The following is a 19565-nucleotide window of genomic DNA, read 5'->3' on the forward strand; positions in this document are numbered from 1 at the left end:
CCTCGTTCAAGCTAACCCTGTGTAATTTGTAGGTGCCACCCTCACAGGATGTCATCTGTTTCCGAGACTCCATGTATCCTTGACTACCAGATATCTGGGTGTGGGTCCCACCAGTTTGGGTTTCTCTTTTGCAGTGATGCATGTAAAGTGCTGTTTTATTAAAAGTAACTTTTTTAGAGGCTTGACAGATTAAATGTTTGAAATGATGAATCCGTAAAAATATAAGTACTAATAATATTTATTAGTGTCACAAGTAGATGGTATTGATGTTCATACCATTAACATCGCGAGCCTATTACGAAACCAAAAAAATGTCACATTCCTACTGGCAGTGGTGCTTTTGTCTGTCAAATGTTGGTATTTCTTGACCTTTTCTTCCAATGCCTTCTGCAAGGAATTATCATTGTCTTCAAATCTGATTTAACACCCATAACAGACATATCATCACCTTTACAAAAGATTACATCTGGTTTAAATAGTAATCCTTTTTCAGTTCTACTGTATGGCTCCAAGGAGGCGGTATATCCATATTTCAATACTTTGGACTGGATTCTCCAAGACATCGCGCCAAAATCACGAAACGCGATTGGCCGTAAAATTGGCTGCAGAATCGCTGGGGCCCCGGAGCATCAGTCGTCGAGGCAGATATTGTGACTCTCCGGGTCGCACGTTTGGGGGGGGGGGGGGGTTGGGGGTGTCCGGAGAATCCGAAATCACCGCGAAACCTGCATCAAACCCGATTTTAAATTCTCCGGACCCCGCCCCCAACGCGCACAACCCGGAGAGTCACAATATCCGCCTCGACGACCGATGCTTCGGGGCCCCAGCGATTCTGCAGCCCGGTGGGCCGATTTCTCAAAGGCGTGGTTCTAACCACCTATAAAAAATCATGATACCGGCGTGCTGGCTGAGGCGGCCTCAAGAGGAGGTAGGAGTTGGCGTGGGGGGACTGCCGTCTTCCGTAACCAGCCGTTCTTTCTGAGTTGGAGGGGCCCTACCAGGATCGGGGAGGGGAGTGGAATGGGGGGGGGGGGGAGGATAGGCGAGCAGTCGGGGTGCCCCCAACATGACAGGGCGGTGCCCACACAACGAATGCCATTAAAGTGGCCATTTTGTTGGCCACCCACCCTGGGCGCTGGGTGAACGAAGGGTTAACGGCCGTATCTGTGGGTGCCACCCCCCTCCCGGCCCCCCCTCAACCGGCGACACCCACCGGGGGTGACACCCAGAGCCACACCGACGGCAGACCCCAGTCAGGGCAGTGCCATGAAACGGTGGCCCAGGCAGCTGGGACGGACGCCAGGAGCGGGGGCACCGACGTGGCGAGAGTGTGGCGCACGGTGCAAACCGGGGCAATCATGTAGCCCATGGTACCTGGTTGGGCACAGGTGTATGCGCCATGATGACAAGTTTTCCCCTCACCCCCTGCAGAGTATCATGTTTGGTAATCACCCAGCGATATTAGCCGCCGTGGCGGGGGCCGCTGCCCTGCATGCAGCCTTGCAGCAGCCGCAGCGGAGGTGGTGCAGAGAGGAAGCGGAGGCTGCAGCAGAGGAGCAAACTGCAGAGGCAGGTGGCAGCCGCTCAGTCTGGAGGGCCGCCCTCCTGACAGGTCGAGGAGGAGGAACAGGACATGGGGGAGGAAGAACAAGACGGGGCGGAGTAGGAGGTGGAGGTGGTGCCAAGGAGGCACTGGATGAGATGTTGCATGTACTCCGAGGAACTCCCGGACCGGGCATGCAGAATGAGACTGCTGATGAGTGGGGAGATTGTCGGACACATCTATCACATGATGGCACACCTGGCACCGTAGGGGAATGGGGGGGAGACCCCCGCTCCCAGTGGCTGTCACGGTTGCCCTGAACTTTTATGCCACGGGGTCGTTCCAGTCTCCGAGTGGGGACCTGTCCGGCATCTCCCAGGCATCGGAACACAGGTGCATCGGTGCCGTCACTGACACCGTGTGCCCTGGTGAACCGCTACATCCAGTTCCCTGTTGACCACACCCACCAGGATGCCCGGGCAGTGGGTTCGCTGCCATCGCGGGATGCCCTGAGTCCAGGGATAATCAATGGGGTGCACATCGCTCTACGGCCACCTGCGGATAACAGGCCGCTGTTTACGAACAGGAAGGGGTCCATGAACAGTCAGTGGTCTGAAAGCCTGAAGATCAGGTCAGAAGATCCTGCACGTCTGTGCCTGATACCCAAGCAGCTCATTCATGTTGGCACAATCTGTGATCCCCGGCAAGTTCGAGGGAAGCCACCCCCGGCTGCAGGGCTGATTGCTGGGCGACAGGAGTTGCCCGTTATGGTCGTGGCTGATGACGCCTATACGGAGCCCACAGACCGACGCGGAGAGGCGCTACAATGATGCCCATTGTGCAACCAAGAATGTGGTTGAGAGGTGCTGAAGATGCAGGTGCCTGGACCACTCTGGAGGAGCACTCCAGTACAAGGCTAGGAGGGTTGGCCGCATTGTTGAGGTCTGCTGTATCCTCCACAATATAGCCCAGCAGAGGGGCGGTGTGCTGGAGGAGGATGAGGAGCAAGGGCAGGCCTCCCCAGACGAGGAGGATGAGGGGGAGGGGGACAATGAGCAGGACATGGGGGCTGTCCAGGCACGGAAAGCTGCACTACGCTATCGGCAGAGCCAGCAAGCACAGGACGCTTTAGTCGACGCACGTTTCACCAACTAGGGGTGGTGGGGCGGGTTGCTTAGCAGAGGCACGGACACCACAGTGCCGCACCCCCTCACCACCTGACACCCTCACCTCCCACGCCACCCACCCTCACCTCCCACACCACCGGCCACCCTCCCCTCCCACACCACCGACCTACCCACATGCACACCCCTCTCCATTATAATAATAATAATCACTTGTTGTCACAAGTAGGCTTCAATGAAGTTACTGTGAAAAGCCCCAAGTCACCACATTCCGGTGCCTGTTCAGGGAGGCCGGTACGGGAATTGAACCCGCTCTGCTGCCTTGTTCTGCATTACAAGCCAGCTGTTTAGCCCACTGTACTAAACGAGCCCCTATGTATACCAGCGGCAGAACAAGCTGGGGGCACTGGGTTGGTAGTGACAGTGGTCTGGTCCATAGGATGGAGGATGATGACAGCCCGCTCTGCAATGAGCACCATGCTCCACATCGTTAGACAATGTTTGACTCATGCCCACAGTAGCATCTCCCTACCAGGATGAGCACTGCATGCGGGCTGGTCAGTCCGTCACACGGACATGTCGAATAGCTGGGGACAGAGTGATGCGGATGGTAGGGGGAGGGGGGCTGCACATTCCACCCACTGGACCCATTTGTCCACCCCCCCCCCCCCACCTCACCCCCCAGTGGCCATCACTGACTACACCGTCCCCACGCCCATCACCCAGAGCACAGAGGCAGATTTGAACAGTGATAACAGGTGTTTAATGTGAAAAGGATGTATCTACAGCCTGTGCCCTAGCCCCTATAACTAAACTGTGCCCTGCACCATGCCAACTTAACCGGCATCTAACTTTCTGGCCTTACGGGCCCAAATACTATGCCGAGTTGGTTCCCTAGACGATACAGCAGGAGTGAAGGCAGACTGCTGAGACTCCTGCCCTGCGACTGGGGTCCCCGTTGGCGCTCGTCTCCTGGGATGGCCAGGCCTGGATGGAGCCGGCTGCTCCTCGGACATGCTGGGCGGATTGGTGCTGCCCTGTTCTGTCCGCTGCTCACCAGGTGCACTAAGGACAGGTGGGAGGGGAGTCCCAGGTTCTGCGGTGCTCTGGGAGCTCCCCTGCAGGAGTCACTGGCAAGGGCCCCAGCACCTCCTCCTCCATCGGGGTACCCGGAGGCCCCTGGGGTTTCTCCATAGGACGGGGATGCGAATGGAGCCAACCCCCGAGGCCTCCCGCCCCGACACCTGGCGTTGTCAGTCCTGGAGGTCCGCTCTTTTATTGACCAGGGTCTCTTGTGTTAGCGGCCATGGAGCACATGGAGTGGGCCATCTCCGTCTGGGACTGCGCCATCTCCCTCTGGGTATGTGTGATACCGGCCAATACCTATGCAATGGCGCCAACGCTCTCAGCCATGGCCTGCTGTGACTGGGCCACACTGAGGAGCGCCAATGCAATCTGCAGCTGGCTCTGTCACATGGTTATCTGTTGGTTTGGCAGCCCTGTCCTAGGCCAGAACTCCCGCCTGCACGGAATGCCCCAGACCTGACTCATGTCCGACACCATCGCCCCCATTGCCTCCACCGCGGACGGTACCCGTGCAGTTTTCTGCCTGGGTGGCACGCATGACCGGCACCACTCCCTGCTCCTGCAGGCGGTTGGACTCCTCCACCTGCGCCTGCAGGTGCTGGAAGTCGGCCGTCATCCCCTCCTCTAGTCCCTGGGATTCTGACTGCGCCTGCACTATGGCTAGGAGTGGATGTTCCAGGAGCCAGGGACCCGTCTGGGCGGCAGCTGGTTGCTGGGGCCGGCCTGCCCTCCGACCGTCCGGCCCCTTGATTGCTCCTACCTCCACCTGCCGTACCAGAACGACTGTGTGGTGCGCACTAGTGAGTGTCCAGAAGCCTCCTCACTAATTTGCCCAACCGATATGATAGTCTCTGAGATGGCGGAGGGTGTAGGAGATAGCTGTCATGGAACGTCAATGTCCTTGCCCGAAACAAAGTCCGGGGTCTCCTGGGTTGTGGTATCCTGTGTGTCCGTCCCCTGTGTGTCCGTCCCCTGTGTGTCCGTCCCCTGTGTGTCCGTCCCCTCTGTGTTCGCCCCCTCTGTGTTCGCCCCCTCTGTCTGTCCCCTGTGTGTCTGTCCCCTGTGTGCCTGTCCCCTGTGTGCCCGTCCCCTGTGTGTCCGTCCCCTGTGTGTCCGTCCCCTGTGTGTCCGTCCCCTGTGTGTCCGTCCCCTGTGTGTCCGTCCCCTGTGTGTCCGTCCCCTGTGTGTCCGTCCCCTGTGTCTTGTCCCCTGTGTGTCCGTCCCCTGTGTGTCCGTCCCCTGTGCGTCTGTCCCCTGTGTGTCTGTCCCCTGTGTGTCTGTCCCCTGTGTGTCTTGTCCCCTGTGTGTCCTGTCCCCTGTGTGTCCTGTCCCCTGTGTGTCCTGTCCCCTGTGTGTCCGCCCCCTGTGTGTCCGTCCTCTGTGTGTCCGTCCCCTGTGTGTCCGTCCTCTGTGTGTCCGTCCTCTGTGTGCCTGTCCCCTGTATGTCTTGTCCCCTGTGTGCCTGTCCCCTGTGTGTCTGTCCCCTGTATGTCTTGCCCCCTGTGTGTTTGTTTCCTGTGTGTTTGTCCCCTGTGTCTTGGTTATGTGTCTCCGACCTCCGCGGCATGCAACGCTGTGTGTGGGGGGTAGAATAATTCACTCCCATCGCGTCAATGACGGAACTGGCGAATCAGCAGCAGGTCCGTCATGCGTTGCACGATGCGCCCGTGCTAGCCCCGTGTGGGCAGTTGAATAGCTCCAACTGGGGGCCAGGTGACATCATCGTGAACTCCACAGTTTTCATGACAGCGTCAACACTTAGCCTAATTTTGGGAGAATCCAGCCCTTTATCTTTGAGGAGGTGGAGAATTTTGTTGTGTTTCAGGAATCTGTGGACATTTACTCTAAGGTCTCTCACTTCTTCTACACCTCTCAGTCAGTATCCTCCATTTTGTTTAATCCCTTGCCTTGTTTGACCTCCCCAATCCCATTCTCTGGATTGCATTGCATTTGCCACATTCCTTTCCACCTAACCATCCATAGTCCTGCCGTCTACAGCAATCCTCCTTGTTATCTACCATGCAGCCAATTTTTGGGTCATCTGTAATCTCCTTGATCATTTCCCCCTACATTTATGTCAAAATCAATAATGTATGCCACAAAAAGCAGGAACCTTGTACTGAGCACTGCGGAACCCCACTGGAAACAACTTTCCAGCCCGAAAATCACCCATCCAGAATTACCCGTTGCTTCCTGCCACTGAACCAGCTTAGTATCCAAGTGCTACATTCCCCTGGATCCCATGGGCTTTTGTTTTTAAAGACTATGTGCTGCAAATAAATCCTTTCTCTTTCAATAGACAGCACTTACTTACACATGTAATTATCTCTTAAAAGATCCATAATTTACTTTCCTACCAACCCTTTTTCTGAACAGATCCTTCACTAAGCAGTTATCCTGACTTTTCCAGTGAAAATTGGCAGCAAGATCCTATCTACATGATCGTATACACCTGATATGGGTGGACACATGGATCACTCATGTCCTTATGGCAGTAGAGACAATATGCACAAGAACAGGTAGATAAGTATAGCACCACCATTTGCATTTAGCGCCTTGGAGCAAGTGAAAATTGGCTCAAATCTCTCAAGACGGTTGCGACCACAAAATTAAAGCATTTTATTTCTGATGTTGGCACAAAATTGCTGATGTTCATTATAGCCATTAAATTATCAGAGATGAGGATGCAACCTTTATTGTAACCCACAACTACGGTTATAGATACACCTTCCTTTTTGAATTGTGCTTTTACATAAAAGAGTAATTGTAGTTTTCTGACTTGATATAAAAGTGTTATTTTCTTATTCTAAATTCTTAGATTGTGGCTTGAATGTTCACAAGCAATGTTCCAAGATGGTTCCACATGACTGCAAGCCAGACCTGAAGCATGTGAAAAAAGTCTACAGCTGTGATCTGACAACGCTAGTTAAAGCACATAACACAAAAAGACCAATGGTGGTGGATATGTGCATTCGAGAAATTGAAAACAGAGGTAGGAGCCAGCAGTGTGTCTTGGATTATTGGCAGTCACTGATCATTTATGTGCTAACTAATTGGAAGTTTTTAACTGTATTGAAGACATTTTAATTTGCACTTTTAGACCATTTACACCTGGTGTTATTTTCAATTCTGTACATTCACATCTGTATGCTTTTTGTATTTACTTACTAAAACTGAGTAAATGTTCATGGTGGAATAAATATTCTCAAATTATTTGCTTCAAGCCTAAATACACAACTCTTAAAAAGATATGGATCTAGAAATTTGATGGCAGCGCTCAAAATGCCAGGCAGCGTGTTCTGAGCCACCATTTTGAAATACAGACATTCAAAAAGATATCAAAGGTCCACCTCTGGGGGATCAAGTCCCTGAAGGTGGGGGAGGGGGGTTTCAGCAATGATACCTCTTAAAACTAAATAGTTAGCATGCCACTAAAGTAGTTTTATATAAGTTACTTTATTCAGAATTGAGATGAATTATAGGAAGAGTACCGAGTAACCATTATTAACCATTAAACATGTATTTTTAGGACATAGCATTAATAAGTAATCAATAGTGAAACAATCCAGGGTGCTGGTTCTGTTGTTCTGTTTCTCATAAACAAACAGCACAGGATGTTGAGATTGTACATAGCTGTCAGGATGAGGATCCTGGCATCAATCCTGGGTTGCTTGTGATTCTATTGGGTGAAGTTTAAACATTGCTTGTAATTCTATTGTGTGAGTTTAAACATAGCAGCTTCAGGGATTGGATCACATCCAACTGGGGAGGGCTATTGATTTTTGAATGTTGTATATGTGCTGAGTTTGTGACTTTGTTCTGTAGAAGGACCCTGACAGCTATCCAGGTCTTATCTCTCATGTACATGAAAGCAAGCTTGTAGAAAATCAAACCATCTTCAGATTGTTGATGTGTCTGCTGCTCCTTGTACTAAGTTGAGCCACAGGAGAAAATCCCACGTGAAAGCCGACTCAATACACAGGCCTTGAAACCACTCCTCAGCCCCCACGCCGGCATAAAAATGCTGGCGTTTCACTCCCCAGTTTCCTGAAAAAAATAAAGAGCGATTCACTTACCTGCAGGGGGCTAGCAGGGACCTGGGGAGCTTCACGCAGCTTTGGCTGCGGATACGGGCCCCGCACCTCTGGTTACGAGTCCATTCATGCGCACAGCAGCGGCCTCCAACGGCCGCGCCGAGCACGATGGCGGACTCGGACCGCGGACCATCACGAAGAAACAAGGTCCCCCCAATCAGCCCGTGCCTCTGCATCATACCGGCCCAATCGCTGCACCGGCCGCCCATAAGGCTCCCCCCCCCCCCCCCCCCCCCGGTACTGGATCCCGCCACCCCACCAGGGCGGCCGCAGACTGAGTCCCAACTGGCCAGATGTGGTTGGAACCACGCCATCGGGAAATCAGCTGGTCGGGATCGGAGTATCGCTGGGAGGGCCTCTGGCAATGGCCCCCAGCCGCGCGGCGTGATGCGCGGGCGAGTGATTCTCCGGGGCCCGGAGAATCGCCGGAGTGGCGCCGGGCGTGATCCGGTCGGGGTCGTCGATTCTCAGCCCCCACGCCAAACACGACTTCAGAGCGGGGCTGTGGAGGATCCAGCCCATGGTCTCCAGCAGGAAACACGGTGTTATTCCCATCGGGGTGTCGCAATCCACCCACACTGAGAAATTTATTTGGAGGTTGTGGTGATCTACCACTGTATATATATATATGTGTGTGCTTGCATTAGGGGATATACGACTGTACCTGTATTACAGGTTTTCCGGTAAGCCCATGCCGGCTAGCTCCGCCCACAGGGAGCAGTATAAATATTGATAAGTTTCCCTGAGATGCCATTCTACAGCTGCAGCCGAAGGAATAGCATCTCACAGTAATAAAGCCTCTCTTGTACCGATTCGAGTCTTTGTGTGCAATTGTTAGCGCCACAATTTATTACCGTGAGATTTTCCAACATCATGGACATCAGAATTAAGCCTGATCGCCTGCAGCTGGATCCGCAGTCGCCGAATGCCAGGAAAGACTTTAACCACTGGCTGGCTGTTTTCGAGGCCTACATCACCTCAGCGGACCCTACACCATCGGAGGCTCAGAAGGTACAACTCCTAAACTCAAGGTTGAGCTCCAGCGTGTTCCTGCTGATACAGGACGCGCCTAACTACGCACGGGCCATGGAACTTCTCAAAGAGAATTACACCCAGTCGACGAACACTCTGTTTGCGAGACATGTACTCGCCACTCGCGTTCAGCAACCAGGTGAGTCGATTGAGGACTTCTGTCGGGCCCTTATCCCTCTAGTACGGGACTGCGACTGCCAGGCCGTCTCGGCCACGGAACATTCGAATCACCTCATGCGGGATGCCTTTGTGACGGGTATTGCATCGGACCCCATCCGACAACGACTGCTGGAAGGGGCCGCGCTCAACCTTGCGGCAACAAAGACTTTAGCGCTCTCAATGACGGTCACTTTCCGTAATGTGCAATCCTACTCCGCCCGCCGCGCGGCCCACCCATCCTACCCCTCGTGGACCCTGCAACCAACCCCCCGACTGGGGCCGCTCCCGCGCAGTATACCTGCGCTGCTCGCCGCACCGCGCACCCTGGGGGTCTCCGCTGCTATTTCTGCGGTCAGCAGAAGCACCCCCGCCAGCGCTGCCCGGCCCGCACCTCGACCTGCAAATCCTATAGCAAGAAAGGCCACTTTGCAGCGGTGTGTCAGGCCAGCGCAGTTGCCGCTATAGCGCCTGAACTCTCCCCCTCGCCTCAGCCGATCGCGCAATGGGCCCTGCCGTCCGCCGCCCCCGGGGCCACGTGCGATCAGTGGGCGCCGCCATCTTCCTTCCCCGACTCCACGTGCGATCAGTGGGCGCCGCCATCTTTTGCCGCCCCTGCCATGTGCACACCATGGGCGCCGCCATCTTCATCCTCCGACTCCATGTGCGTTCCATGGTTGCCGCCATCTTGCCCCACCCCCGCAACATGCGCTGGATGGGCGCCGCCATCTTCTTCCCTGCAGGTACCTCAGACGCCGCCATTTTGTCCTCCCCTCGGAACTGGACCACGGGAACTGGGTCGCTGCCGTTACTCATCGGACTCTTCAGACACTTCGGTCGATCGCCCGCTACTCGCCTCCATGATGCTCGACCAATCCCGTCCTCGCAACCTGGCCACCGCTTCTACGACGGTCCTTATCAACGGCCAAGCGACCTCCTGCCTAATCGAATCCGGGAGCACAGACAGCTTCATCCATCCGGACACGGTAAGGCGCTGCTCCCTCATGGTCCATCACGCCAACCAGCGGATCTCCCTGGCCTCCAGATCCCACTCTGTCCCGATCCGGGGCTTCTATCTGGTCAAACTCAACGTACAGGGCGTGGAATTCAACCTTTTCCGCCTGTACATTCTCCCCAACCTCTGTGCGACACTTTTACTGGGCCTGGACTTCCAATGTAACCTCCAGAGCCTCGCCCTCAAATTCGGCGGACCCCTACCCCCCCTCACCGTTTGCAGCCTCATGACCCTCAAGGTTGACTCTCCCTCCCTCTTTGCCAATCTGACTGCAGATTGCAAGCCCGTCACCACCAGGAGCAGACGGTACAGCACCCAGGACAAGATCTTCATCAGGTCCGATGTCCAGCGGCTGCTTCGGGAGGGTATTATCGAGGCCAGCAACAGTCCCTGGAGAGCCCAAGTGGTTGAGACTGGGGAGAAACACAGGATGGTCGTGGACTACAGCCAGACCATCAACCGGTACACGAAGATCGACGTGTACCCCCTCCCTCGCATATCTGATATGGTCAATCAGATTGCACAGTACCGGGTCTTCTCAACGATTGACCTAAAATCCGCCTACCACCAGCTCCCCATCCGTAAATTGGACCGTCCCTACACTGCCTTCGAGGCGGACGGTCGACTGTATCAATTTCTTAGGGTTCCCTTCGGCATCACTAATGGGGTCTCGGTATTTCAACGAGAAATGGACCGAGTGGTTGACTGGTACGGACTGCGGGCCACGTTTCCGTACTTAGATAATGTCACCATCTGTGGCCACGACCAGCAGGACTACGACGCCAACCTTGCAAAATTTCTCCACACCGCATCTCTCCACAACCTCACTTATAACAAGGAGAAGTGCGTGTTCAGCACAGACCGCTTAAGCCATCCTCAGTTACGTAATCCAAAACGGACTACTGGGGCCCGACCCCGACCGCATACGCTGCCTCATGGAGCTTCCCCTCCCCGACTGCCCCAAGGCTCTCAAACGATGCCTGGGGTTCTTTTCTTACTTCGCCCAGTGGGTCCCACAATACGCGGACAAGGCCCGCCCACTGATCCAGTCCACACAATTTCCCCTCACGGCCGAGGCACAACAGGCCTTCGCTCGTATTCGCTCAGACATAGCCAAGGCCGGGATGCACGCAGTAGATGAGGCACTGCCCTTCCAAGTTGAGAGCGACACTTCAGATGTTGCCCTTGCTGCCACTCTAAACCAGGCAGGCAGACCGGTGGCATTCTTTTCCCGCACCCTCCACGCCTCCGAAATCCAACACTCCTCTGTTGAGAAGGAGGTCCAGGCAATCGTTGAAGCGGTGCGGCACTGCAGGCATTACCTGGCCGGCAGGAGATTCACTCCTCACTGACCAACGGTCGGTAGCCTTCATGTTCAACAACACGCACCGGACAAGATCGAGAATGACAAAATCTTGAGGTGGAGAATCGAGCTCTCCACCTATAATTACGAGATCTTGTATTGCCCCGGCAAGCTCAACGAGCGCCCAGACGCCCTCTCCGGAGGTACATGTGCCCGCGCACAAGTGAACCAGCTCCGTGCCTTGCACGAGAGCCTTTGCCATCCGGGGGTCACTCGGTTATACCATCTGGTCAAAGCCCGCAATTTGCCCTACTCCGTCGAGGAAGTACGGACAGTCACCAGAGACTGCCAGGTCTGTGCGGAGTGCAAGCCGCACTTCTACCGGCCAGACCGCGCGCGCCTGGTGAAAGCGTCCCGCCCCTTTGAACGCCTCAGCGTGGATTTCAAAGGGCCCCTCCCCTCCACTGACCGCAACACCTACATCCTTAGTGTGGTCGATGAATTCTCTATTTTCCCCTTCGCCATCCCATGTCCGGATATGACGTCTGCCACCGTCATCAAGACCCTTGATTCCATATTTGCTCTGTTCGGTTTCCCCGACTATATCCACAGTGACAGGGGATCCTCGTTCATGAGTGATGAGCTGCGTCAGTTCCTGCTCAGCAGGGGTATCGCGTCCAGCAGGACGACCAGCTATAACCCCCGGGGAAACGGGCAGGTAGAGAGGGAGAACGGGACGGTATGGAGGGCCGTCCAGCTGGCCCTACGGTCGAGGAACCTCCCAGCTGCTCGCTGACAGCAGGTCCTGCCTGACGCGCTCCACTCCATTCGGTCACTGCCGTGCACCGCGACTAACAACACACCCCATGAATGTGTTTTTGCCTTCCCTTGGAAGTCTACATCCGGGGTGTCGCTCCCGACTTGGCTCGCAGCTCCAGGGCCAGTCCTACTTCGTAGGCATGTCAGGCTCCACAAGGCGAACCCTCTGGTAGACAATGTACGCCTGCTCCACGCGAACCCACAGTATGCCTACGTGGAGTTCCCCGACGGCTGCCAGGATACAGTCTCGCTCGGGGACCTGGCTCCCTTGTGTGCTGATCCCATGCCCACACACCTCCCTACCCACGCGCCACCCTCCTTTTCCCCGGCGCCCCCGACTTCAGCCCCACCAGGTCCATCCCTCGTTCCCCTGCCCACACTAGAGGGCATGGAAGATTTCAGCTCGCTCCCGGAGTCATCCAGCCACTGGCCAGCACCAACACCGCCAGCACCAACACCGCCAGCACCAACGCCGACACCGCCTGGGCAGACGTTGCCACCGCTGCTGCGTCGCTCACAACGAACCGTCCGACCGCCGGTCCAACTCAACCTGTGACGGGCACCGGGTTGCCCGATGGACACTTGGTTCTGTTCTTTCCCTCCCCCTCTGTAAGTAGATCACGTTTATGTACTATAGTTTCACGTCACCCCCGCCGGACTCATTTTTTACAGGGGGTGAATGTGGTGATCTACCACAGTATATATATATATGTGTGTGCTTGCATTAGGGGATGTACGACAGTACCTGTATTACAGGTTTTCCGGTAAGCCCCTGCCGACTAGCTCCGCCCACAGGGAGCAGTATAAATATTCATAAATTTCCCTGAGATGCCATTCTACAGCTGCAGCCGAAGGAATAGCATCTCACGGTAATAAAGCCTCTCTTGTACCGATTCGAGTCTTTGTGTGCAATTGTTAGCGCCACAGAGGTTAGTGATTTGCGCTGTTAATGAGGTGTGCAGGACCCAAAGATGCCGGCAGCTCCGGCTCCTCCGAGATCGAGGCACCGATCTTGAGACAACTGTACAGAAACCAGTACACCCCCCCCTCAAACGCAGCAAAGAGCCCAAACCCCCAATCCCTGTCATCAGGCCCCCTCAGCCCCAGTACATGACACCCTGCTATGCGGTCACCACCTCCTGGGGGCTTCAATGGCCTCTGCTCCCCCCCACTTCCAAACATGGTTATCAGGTCTGGTCTCTTAATAGAGACCATTAGCGATTCCCACTGGCTTCATATTGCGCCGTCGAGTGGGAGAACTGGAGGGGCCTGGTGAATTTGGCTTAAAGCCGAATCTGAATATGTTAATAATGATTTAAATATGCTAATCTTGTTCACATCCAATGTGGGCAACAGATTATGTCGTCAGCCGGCGGTGGGGAGAATCATAGTTCTCCCCAGCGCAAATCGCATTATGGCCCTTTTGCAAGAGTCTCCGATTATAACGCAATTTGCACCTGTGCAAGTAGGGCCAGAGTATGCCTTTTTATATGCAAATAAGGGGCTGAAAGACTGTTTTGATGGCCCTCTTTAGCAGACAACCTGCATTCAGGAAAACTGGGTCCAGATATGGTCTGACCAATAGACCTTAAAGGGCTGCCACTAACATCTGAATGTAGATCTGAAAGGTGCAGGAGTGCTCCTCCCAACTCAGTATTAAACCTTTGGGCAATTTTTACCCATCACTCACATTTAGGGTAGCATGGTGGTTAGCATAAATGCTTCACAGCTCCAGGGTCCCAGGTTCGATTCCCGGCTGGGTCACTGTCTGTGTGGAGTCTGCACGTCCTCCCCCTGTGTGCGTGGGTTTCCTCCGGGTGCTACGGTTTCCTCCCACAGTCCAAAGATGTGCGGGTTAGGTGGATTGGCCATGCTAAATTGCCCGTAGTGTCCTAATAAAAGTAAGGTTAAGGGGGGGGGGGGGTTGTTGGGTTACAGGTATAGGGTGGGTTTGAGTAGGGTGATCATGGCTCGGCACAACATTGAGGGCCGAAGGGCCTGTTCTGTGCTGTACTGTTCTATGTTCTATGTTCTATCAGTTACCACACATTGTCTCCATCTCTTTCCTGTTTGGGGCCTTCTCCTCCCAGCCCTTCTCAAAATCCCATCTTTAATTGTTACTCCTTCCTGCTGATTACTTAACATCCTCTTCCATAACCTACTTGAGGAGCATTGCTGGCAAAACAGTGGCCCAAAATTAAATAGTCTTTGCTGACCAGCTACGTGGGAATGCCCATCAAGTGTCTAAAGTTCACTGGTCTAATGTAAATGTGACTAACCACAATATTGCTATAAACGATTTCAGATCTTGAACAATGTATGAGGATGACCAAACTTGATTAATTTAAAACAGAAAAATGAAGTACCTGCACAATCTTGCTACTTAAATATAGGTTGTTGCTGTACTGAATATTTATAAAAGTTCATAAATTATTTTTAATTGTAGAACAAAGATTTGCAGATGTGATTTAACCTCAGAAACCTCTTTGTGGAGTAATATATGACAGGATATGAATGTAGGAGGGTTGATCAGTAAGCTCACGGATGATCTGAAAATTGTTGAATAGAATTGGTAAATAGAAAGGAGGATAGCCTTAGATTACAGGAGGATATAGACAGGCTGGTTAGATAGGCTGATCAGTGGCAAATGGAATTCAACCCGGAAAAATGTGAGGTGATGGACTTGGGCAGGACAAATAAGGCAAGATAATACATGATAAACGGCAAGACCCTGAGGAGCACCACGGGTCAGAGGGTCCTTGATGTGCATGTACACTGGTCCTTTTTTGTTTAAATTTAGAGTACCCAATTATTTTTATATTTATATTTTTCCAATTAAGGGGCAATTTAACATGGCCAGTCCACCTCGTTGCAGGGAAGCTAGAAACAGACATCTAACACTGGAGAAGATCCAACATTGTTTTATTCAACGATAGAACTGATAAACATATTCAGCTGTGGGTTTATTTTAAATCGGATGCGAGCCTTGTTAACTCTGAGGACAGCACACCACTCGTCGTCGGGATCCACACTGAGGATCGAGAGGCGTTTCGCCATTGTGGTGAAAGGCAGCACATGTGTAGTTATGATGCCCACCCGGTTATGGGGACTTGAGGCACTCAGCATCAGGGTCTGTTGGGCTGTCGTGATCGGAATCTGGCATGCCTTGCTGTATTGAGCAGACACTTCTGCGCCGCAGCTGGGACCACTGGCTGTTGAGCGGTGGAGCAGATCTGCAAAGGGCTGCGTAGTGGCCGAGCTTGCCACACTGTAGACACCGGCGTCCTTTTGCCGGACATTGCCGCTTTAACTGGGCGGAGCCACAAATCGGACATGTCATGACGCCGACGTCAGCGCGTTCCGTGCGCCATCGTGCATGCGCAGTGCGGTCGGTCGACGTACGCACCTGCGCAGTCGGGTTGTCGGTCTCGTCGTCCACTCGGTCGTGGCGTGCATGCGCAGGGACCCGGGAAAAGCGCGTGGAACGGCCACTCTCCTCGATGCTCAGGCCCTAAATTTCTGCAATGGCCTGCACCCGTTCTGCCTCGTGGGAGGACAGCTTTGCAGTCTCTGACGCCCTGATTTGGGAGTAATGATTCTTAGCATGCTCATGGACAACGAACGTCTCGATAGCGACAGGGAGGGTCAACTGTTTGACTTTCGGGAGCTGCTGCCGAAGGGATTCGGAGTGGACCCCGAAAACAATCTGATCCTGGATCATGGAATCAGCCGTCGAGTCATAGTTACATGACTGCGCTGGGAGGCGGAGATGGGTCAAGAAGGACTGAAAAGGTTCATCCTTACCCTGAAGCCTCTGCTGGAAAACGTACCGTTCAAAGCTCTCATTCACCTCAATGTCGCAGTGGCTGGCAAACTTCAGCAGGACTGTTTTGAATTTTGTTTTGTCTTCGCCTTCAGCGAACGTAAGAGAGTTGTCGATGTGGATTGCGTGGTCCCCCGCGTTGGAGAGAAATAGCACAATCTTTCTGGCATCTGATGCTGCTTAGAGGTTGGAGGCCTCGATGTACAAGAGGAACTTTTGCTTGAAGATCTTCCAATCGGCGCCGAGGTTGCTGGAGATGCGGAGCTGCGGAGGAGGCTGGATGTTTTCTATTTCACCGGATGGCTGCTCGCTGGTCAATGCTGATTCACTCGAGGTAGGGCCGTGAAGATCAGTATCACTCTGGTACCATGATGTGTTAGGCAGAAGGGACAATGTCCCCAGTTCTATAACGTAAAAGACGACCTGACAGTGGTGGAGGGAATCCTTCTGAAACTCGACAGGATTGTAATTCTTCAGAGCATGCGGGCTATGGTGTTGTGCCAACTCCATGAGGGTCACCTTGGGGTCGAGAAATGCCGACGCAGAGCTCGGGAGGCGGTTTATTGGCCGGGCATCAGCCAGGACATTGCCGACACAGTCCTCAACTGCCCCACCTGTCAGACGTTTCAACCAGCTCAACCCAAGGAAACGCTGCAACAACACGAGATTGTGACCTCTCCGTGGTCCAAAGTAGGTGTAGACCTTTTCCACGCCAAGGGGTGTGACTATGTACTCCTGGTCGACTACTTCTCCAGTTACCCAGAAGTGGTGAAACTGTCCAAACTCTCGTCGAAGGCGGTAATCAAAGCCTGCAAAGAAACGTTCGCCAGGCATGGGATACTGCTCACTGTAATGAGCAACAACGGTCCTTGCTTTTACAGCCAGGAATGGTCTGATTTTGCACAGTCCTACAACTTCCGTCATGTAACCTCCAGCCCCCACTACCCGCAATCAAACGGGAAGGCCGAGAAAGGGGTCCATATTGTAAAGCGGTTGCTGTGCTAAGCTGCAGACTCAGGCTCCGACTTCAGCCTGGCGATGCTGGCATAGAGGGCAACCCCACTGTCCACTGGGTTGTCTCCAGCGCAGATGCTCATGAATCACACTCTGAGGACCACAGTTCCAGCCATCCATTTTCCAGACCTTGACCACCTCACGGTCTTACAGAAAATGCAGCAGTCACGGGCCCAACAGAAGGCCACATACGATGCTCATGCCACGGATCTACCCGAGCTGGCCCCAACTGATCATGTTTGTGTCGAGTTGCCTGAGGGCGGCTGGTCAGCCACAGCTGTTGTGATCAAACAAGTGGCCCCAAGATCGTTTTTTGTCTGCATGGCTGATGGCTCCCTGCTACGGCGCAACAGATGGGCACTGCGAAGAATTCCACGCCCGCAACCTGACCGAAGTGCCCCGCTGCCTGCAATGCTTCCTCCGGAAGTACCCTGCCACGAGGCCACTGGTCTACCAGCAATCCTGCCGACCACCGTGATGGCAGCGATCCCGCCTATCCACGTGCAGGCGGCTCCTGATCCACCTCTGCGGCGATCGACAAGAATTCGTCGCCTACCACAAAGACTGAATCTGTAGACTGAACTTTTGTACATTTTGTGACTTCATCGATTTAACCTCTGTAAATATTGTTTTGTTTGCCATGTATCTGTACTATCAACACCTTCCTCTGTATATACGTTCATTTAGACACCTTTTGTATATAGTCAGGCATATGTTTATATATATATATATATACGCACGCACACCTTAGTAGTTATTTATCTAAAAAAAAAAGGGAGATGTCATAATATCCACTCATGTATATAATGAGGTGCAGACAGGCAGTGATTGACACACAGGATGACCAGTAAGCGCACAACACAGTGCAGCCAATCACCAGACAGGCCACCACCACTATAAAGCTAGAGGGCACTATGTTTCCCACTCTCTCTGGACCCAGCCACTGAGACAGTCAGAGTACACGAGCGAGCCAGTGCAAACATCATGCGGTAGCTAGTAAGTCTGGTCAGGCTATTACTAGGTCTCCAGTCAGTTCAGTATAGTGTCGACCCACAGCTGAATATGTTTATCAGTTCTATCGTTGAATAAAACAGTGTTGGATCTTCTCCAGTGTTAGACGTCTGTTTTTAGCTTCCCTGCATCGAGTGCAGTCCACATCGAACCAACCTGTCTAACACATCATTGTTCACATTGAGGCTTATAATGTAGCATGCTAGGAGATTCTCCACAATACATATACTTAGAACCTAACATCCTGTGAGGTGCAGATCCAGTGCAGATTAAGAACTTGCTTCAGCTGACAGTCATCTGTCAGGGCAAGATATAATTTCTAAATTTAAGCTTTCGAGTAGGTTGAACATCTTTTTGTGAATAAATTTAGAGTATCCAATTTTTTTCCAATTAAAGGGCAATTTAGCATAGCCAGTCCACCTATCCTGAATATCTTTGGGTTGTGGAGGTAAGACCCACACTGACACGGGGAGAATTTGCAAACTCCACACGGACAGTGATCTGGGGCCGGGGTCGTACCTGGGTCCTCAGCACCGTAGGCAGCAGTACTAACTACTGCACCACTGTGCCGTCTCTAGAGAGGTTAAACATCTGATTAACAATGATTCTGAGAGTGTCATTATTGATATTGAGGGTAAACTACACAAAATGGAAGAAAAATAATTTTCACTTATGTAGTGCCAACCATTATGATCGGCCAGCACATTTCACAAACAAAAATAGGACAGATTTCTTGGGACAGAGGAAGGTGGCTCGAGTTTGGAAATCACCTGACTCGGCAGATAAATCTCCATGGAAACATGCGTAACATTCTCTTTTTTTGTTGTCCACTCAGAACCACATGCTATATCCATGCCCCCTCATCCCTCATATATCTTCAAAGCCAGTCATACCCCATGCCACCTCCCTGCCTCTCATACCCCTCATTCCAACTCCATGATCACTCTTACTCCCATGACACCTCATTCCCTCACATTACGTCCATGCATATCCCCTCATATGCCCCAATCCACCTCCATGACACTTCGTACACTCTATAGTCATTCACCTAGTATTCGCTATAAACAGATCTCTGGAGCCATATGGAGATGAAAAAAATAAGCTTCCAGGATCTCGTGCATGAAACCCATTTAAAAATTTTCAAAGATTTTAAATCCCAACAAGTGATCAATCTGTGAGAAAAACAAACAAACTTACATTCAGTAACCATATCCAAGACAAGCTAATTGTTTCATAGCCTCTTAAAATATCAATCAAAATGTAAACGGCCATCCTTCTGAGATAAGTGATTTTTAAGTCTTTGAAACTCAACCAGACATTCATAATAGGCTCAGTTCTAATAATAGCCCTTGGAAATGTCAATAATGAAATCTTGCAGGAATGGAAAGTGACGGGGATTTTTCTAAAGATTCGTGAAAAGATATTTTGAAAGGTTAGATTGGCTCTTATTTTTCACTCGGTAGATTTTCATCACAGCTGAGATTTGTTGCAGTCAAATGAATTTTGAACAAAATTGAGCTGATTTCATGTTTTATTGGTAGGTTT

The 19565-nt window shown here is 52.4% G+C and overlaps 1 protein-coding gene across 7 annotated transcripts in view; it reads left to right on the plus strand.

Moving 5' to 3' along the window:
• chn1 (chimerin 1) overlaps positions 1-19565 on the plus strand; it is a 337127-nt gene that overhangs the window by 277707 nt on the left and 39855 nt on the right. For all 7 annotated transcript variants that reach the window (XM_038789361.1, XM_038789364.1, XM_038789365.1 and 4 more), the window contains one exon: positions 6572-6745. In XM_038789361.1, the coding sequence (XP_038645289.1) occupies positions 6572-6745 (174 nt within the window). The remainder of the gene's footprint in view (positions 1-6571; positions 6746-19565) is intronic.

This window comes from Scyliorhinus canicula, chromosome 2 (assembly GCF_902713615.1).
Source record: "Scyliorhinus canicula chromosome 2, sScyCan1.1, whole genome shotgun sequence".
Taxonomy (NCBI): Eukaryota; Metazoa; Chordata; class Chondrichthyes; order Carcharhiniformes; family Scyliorhinidae; genus Scyliorhinus; species Scyliorhinus canicula.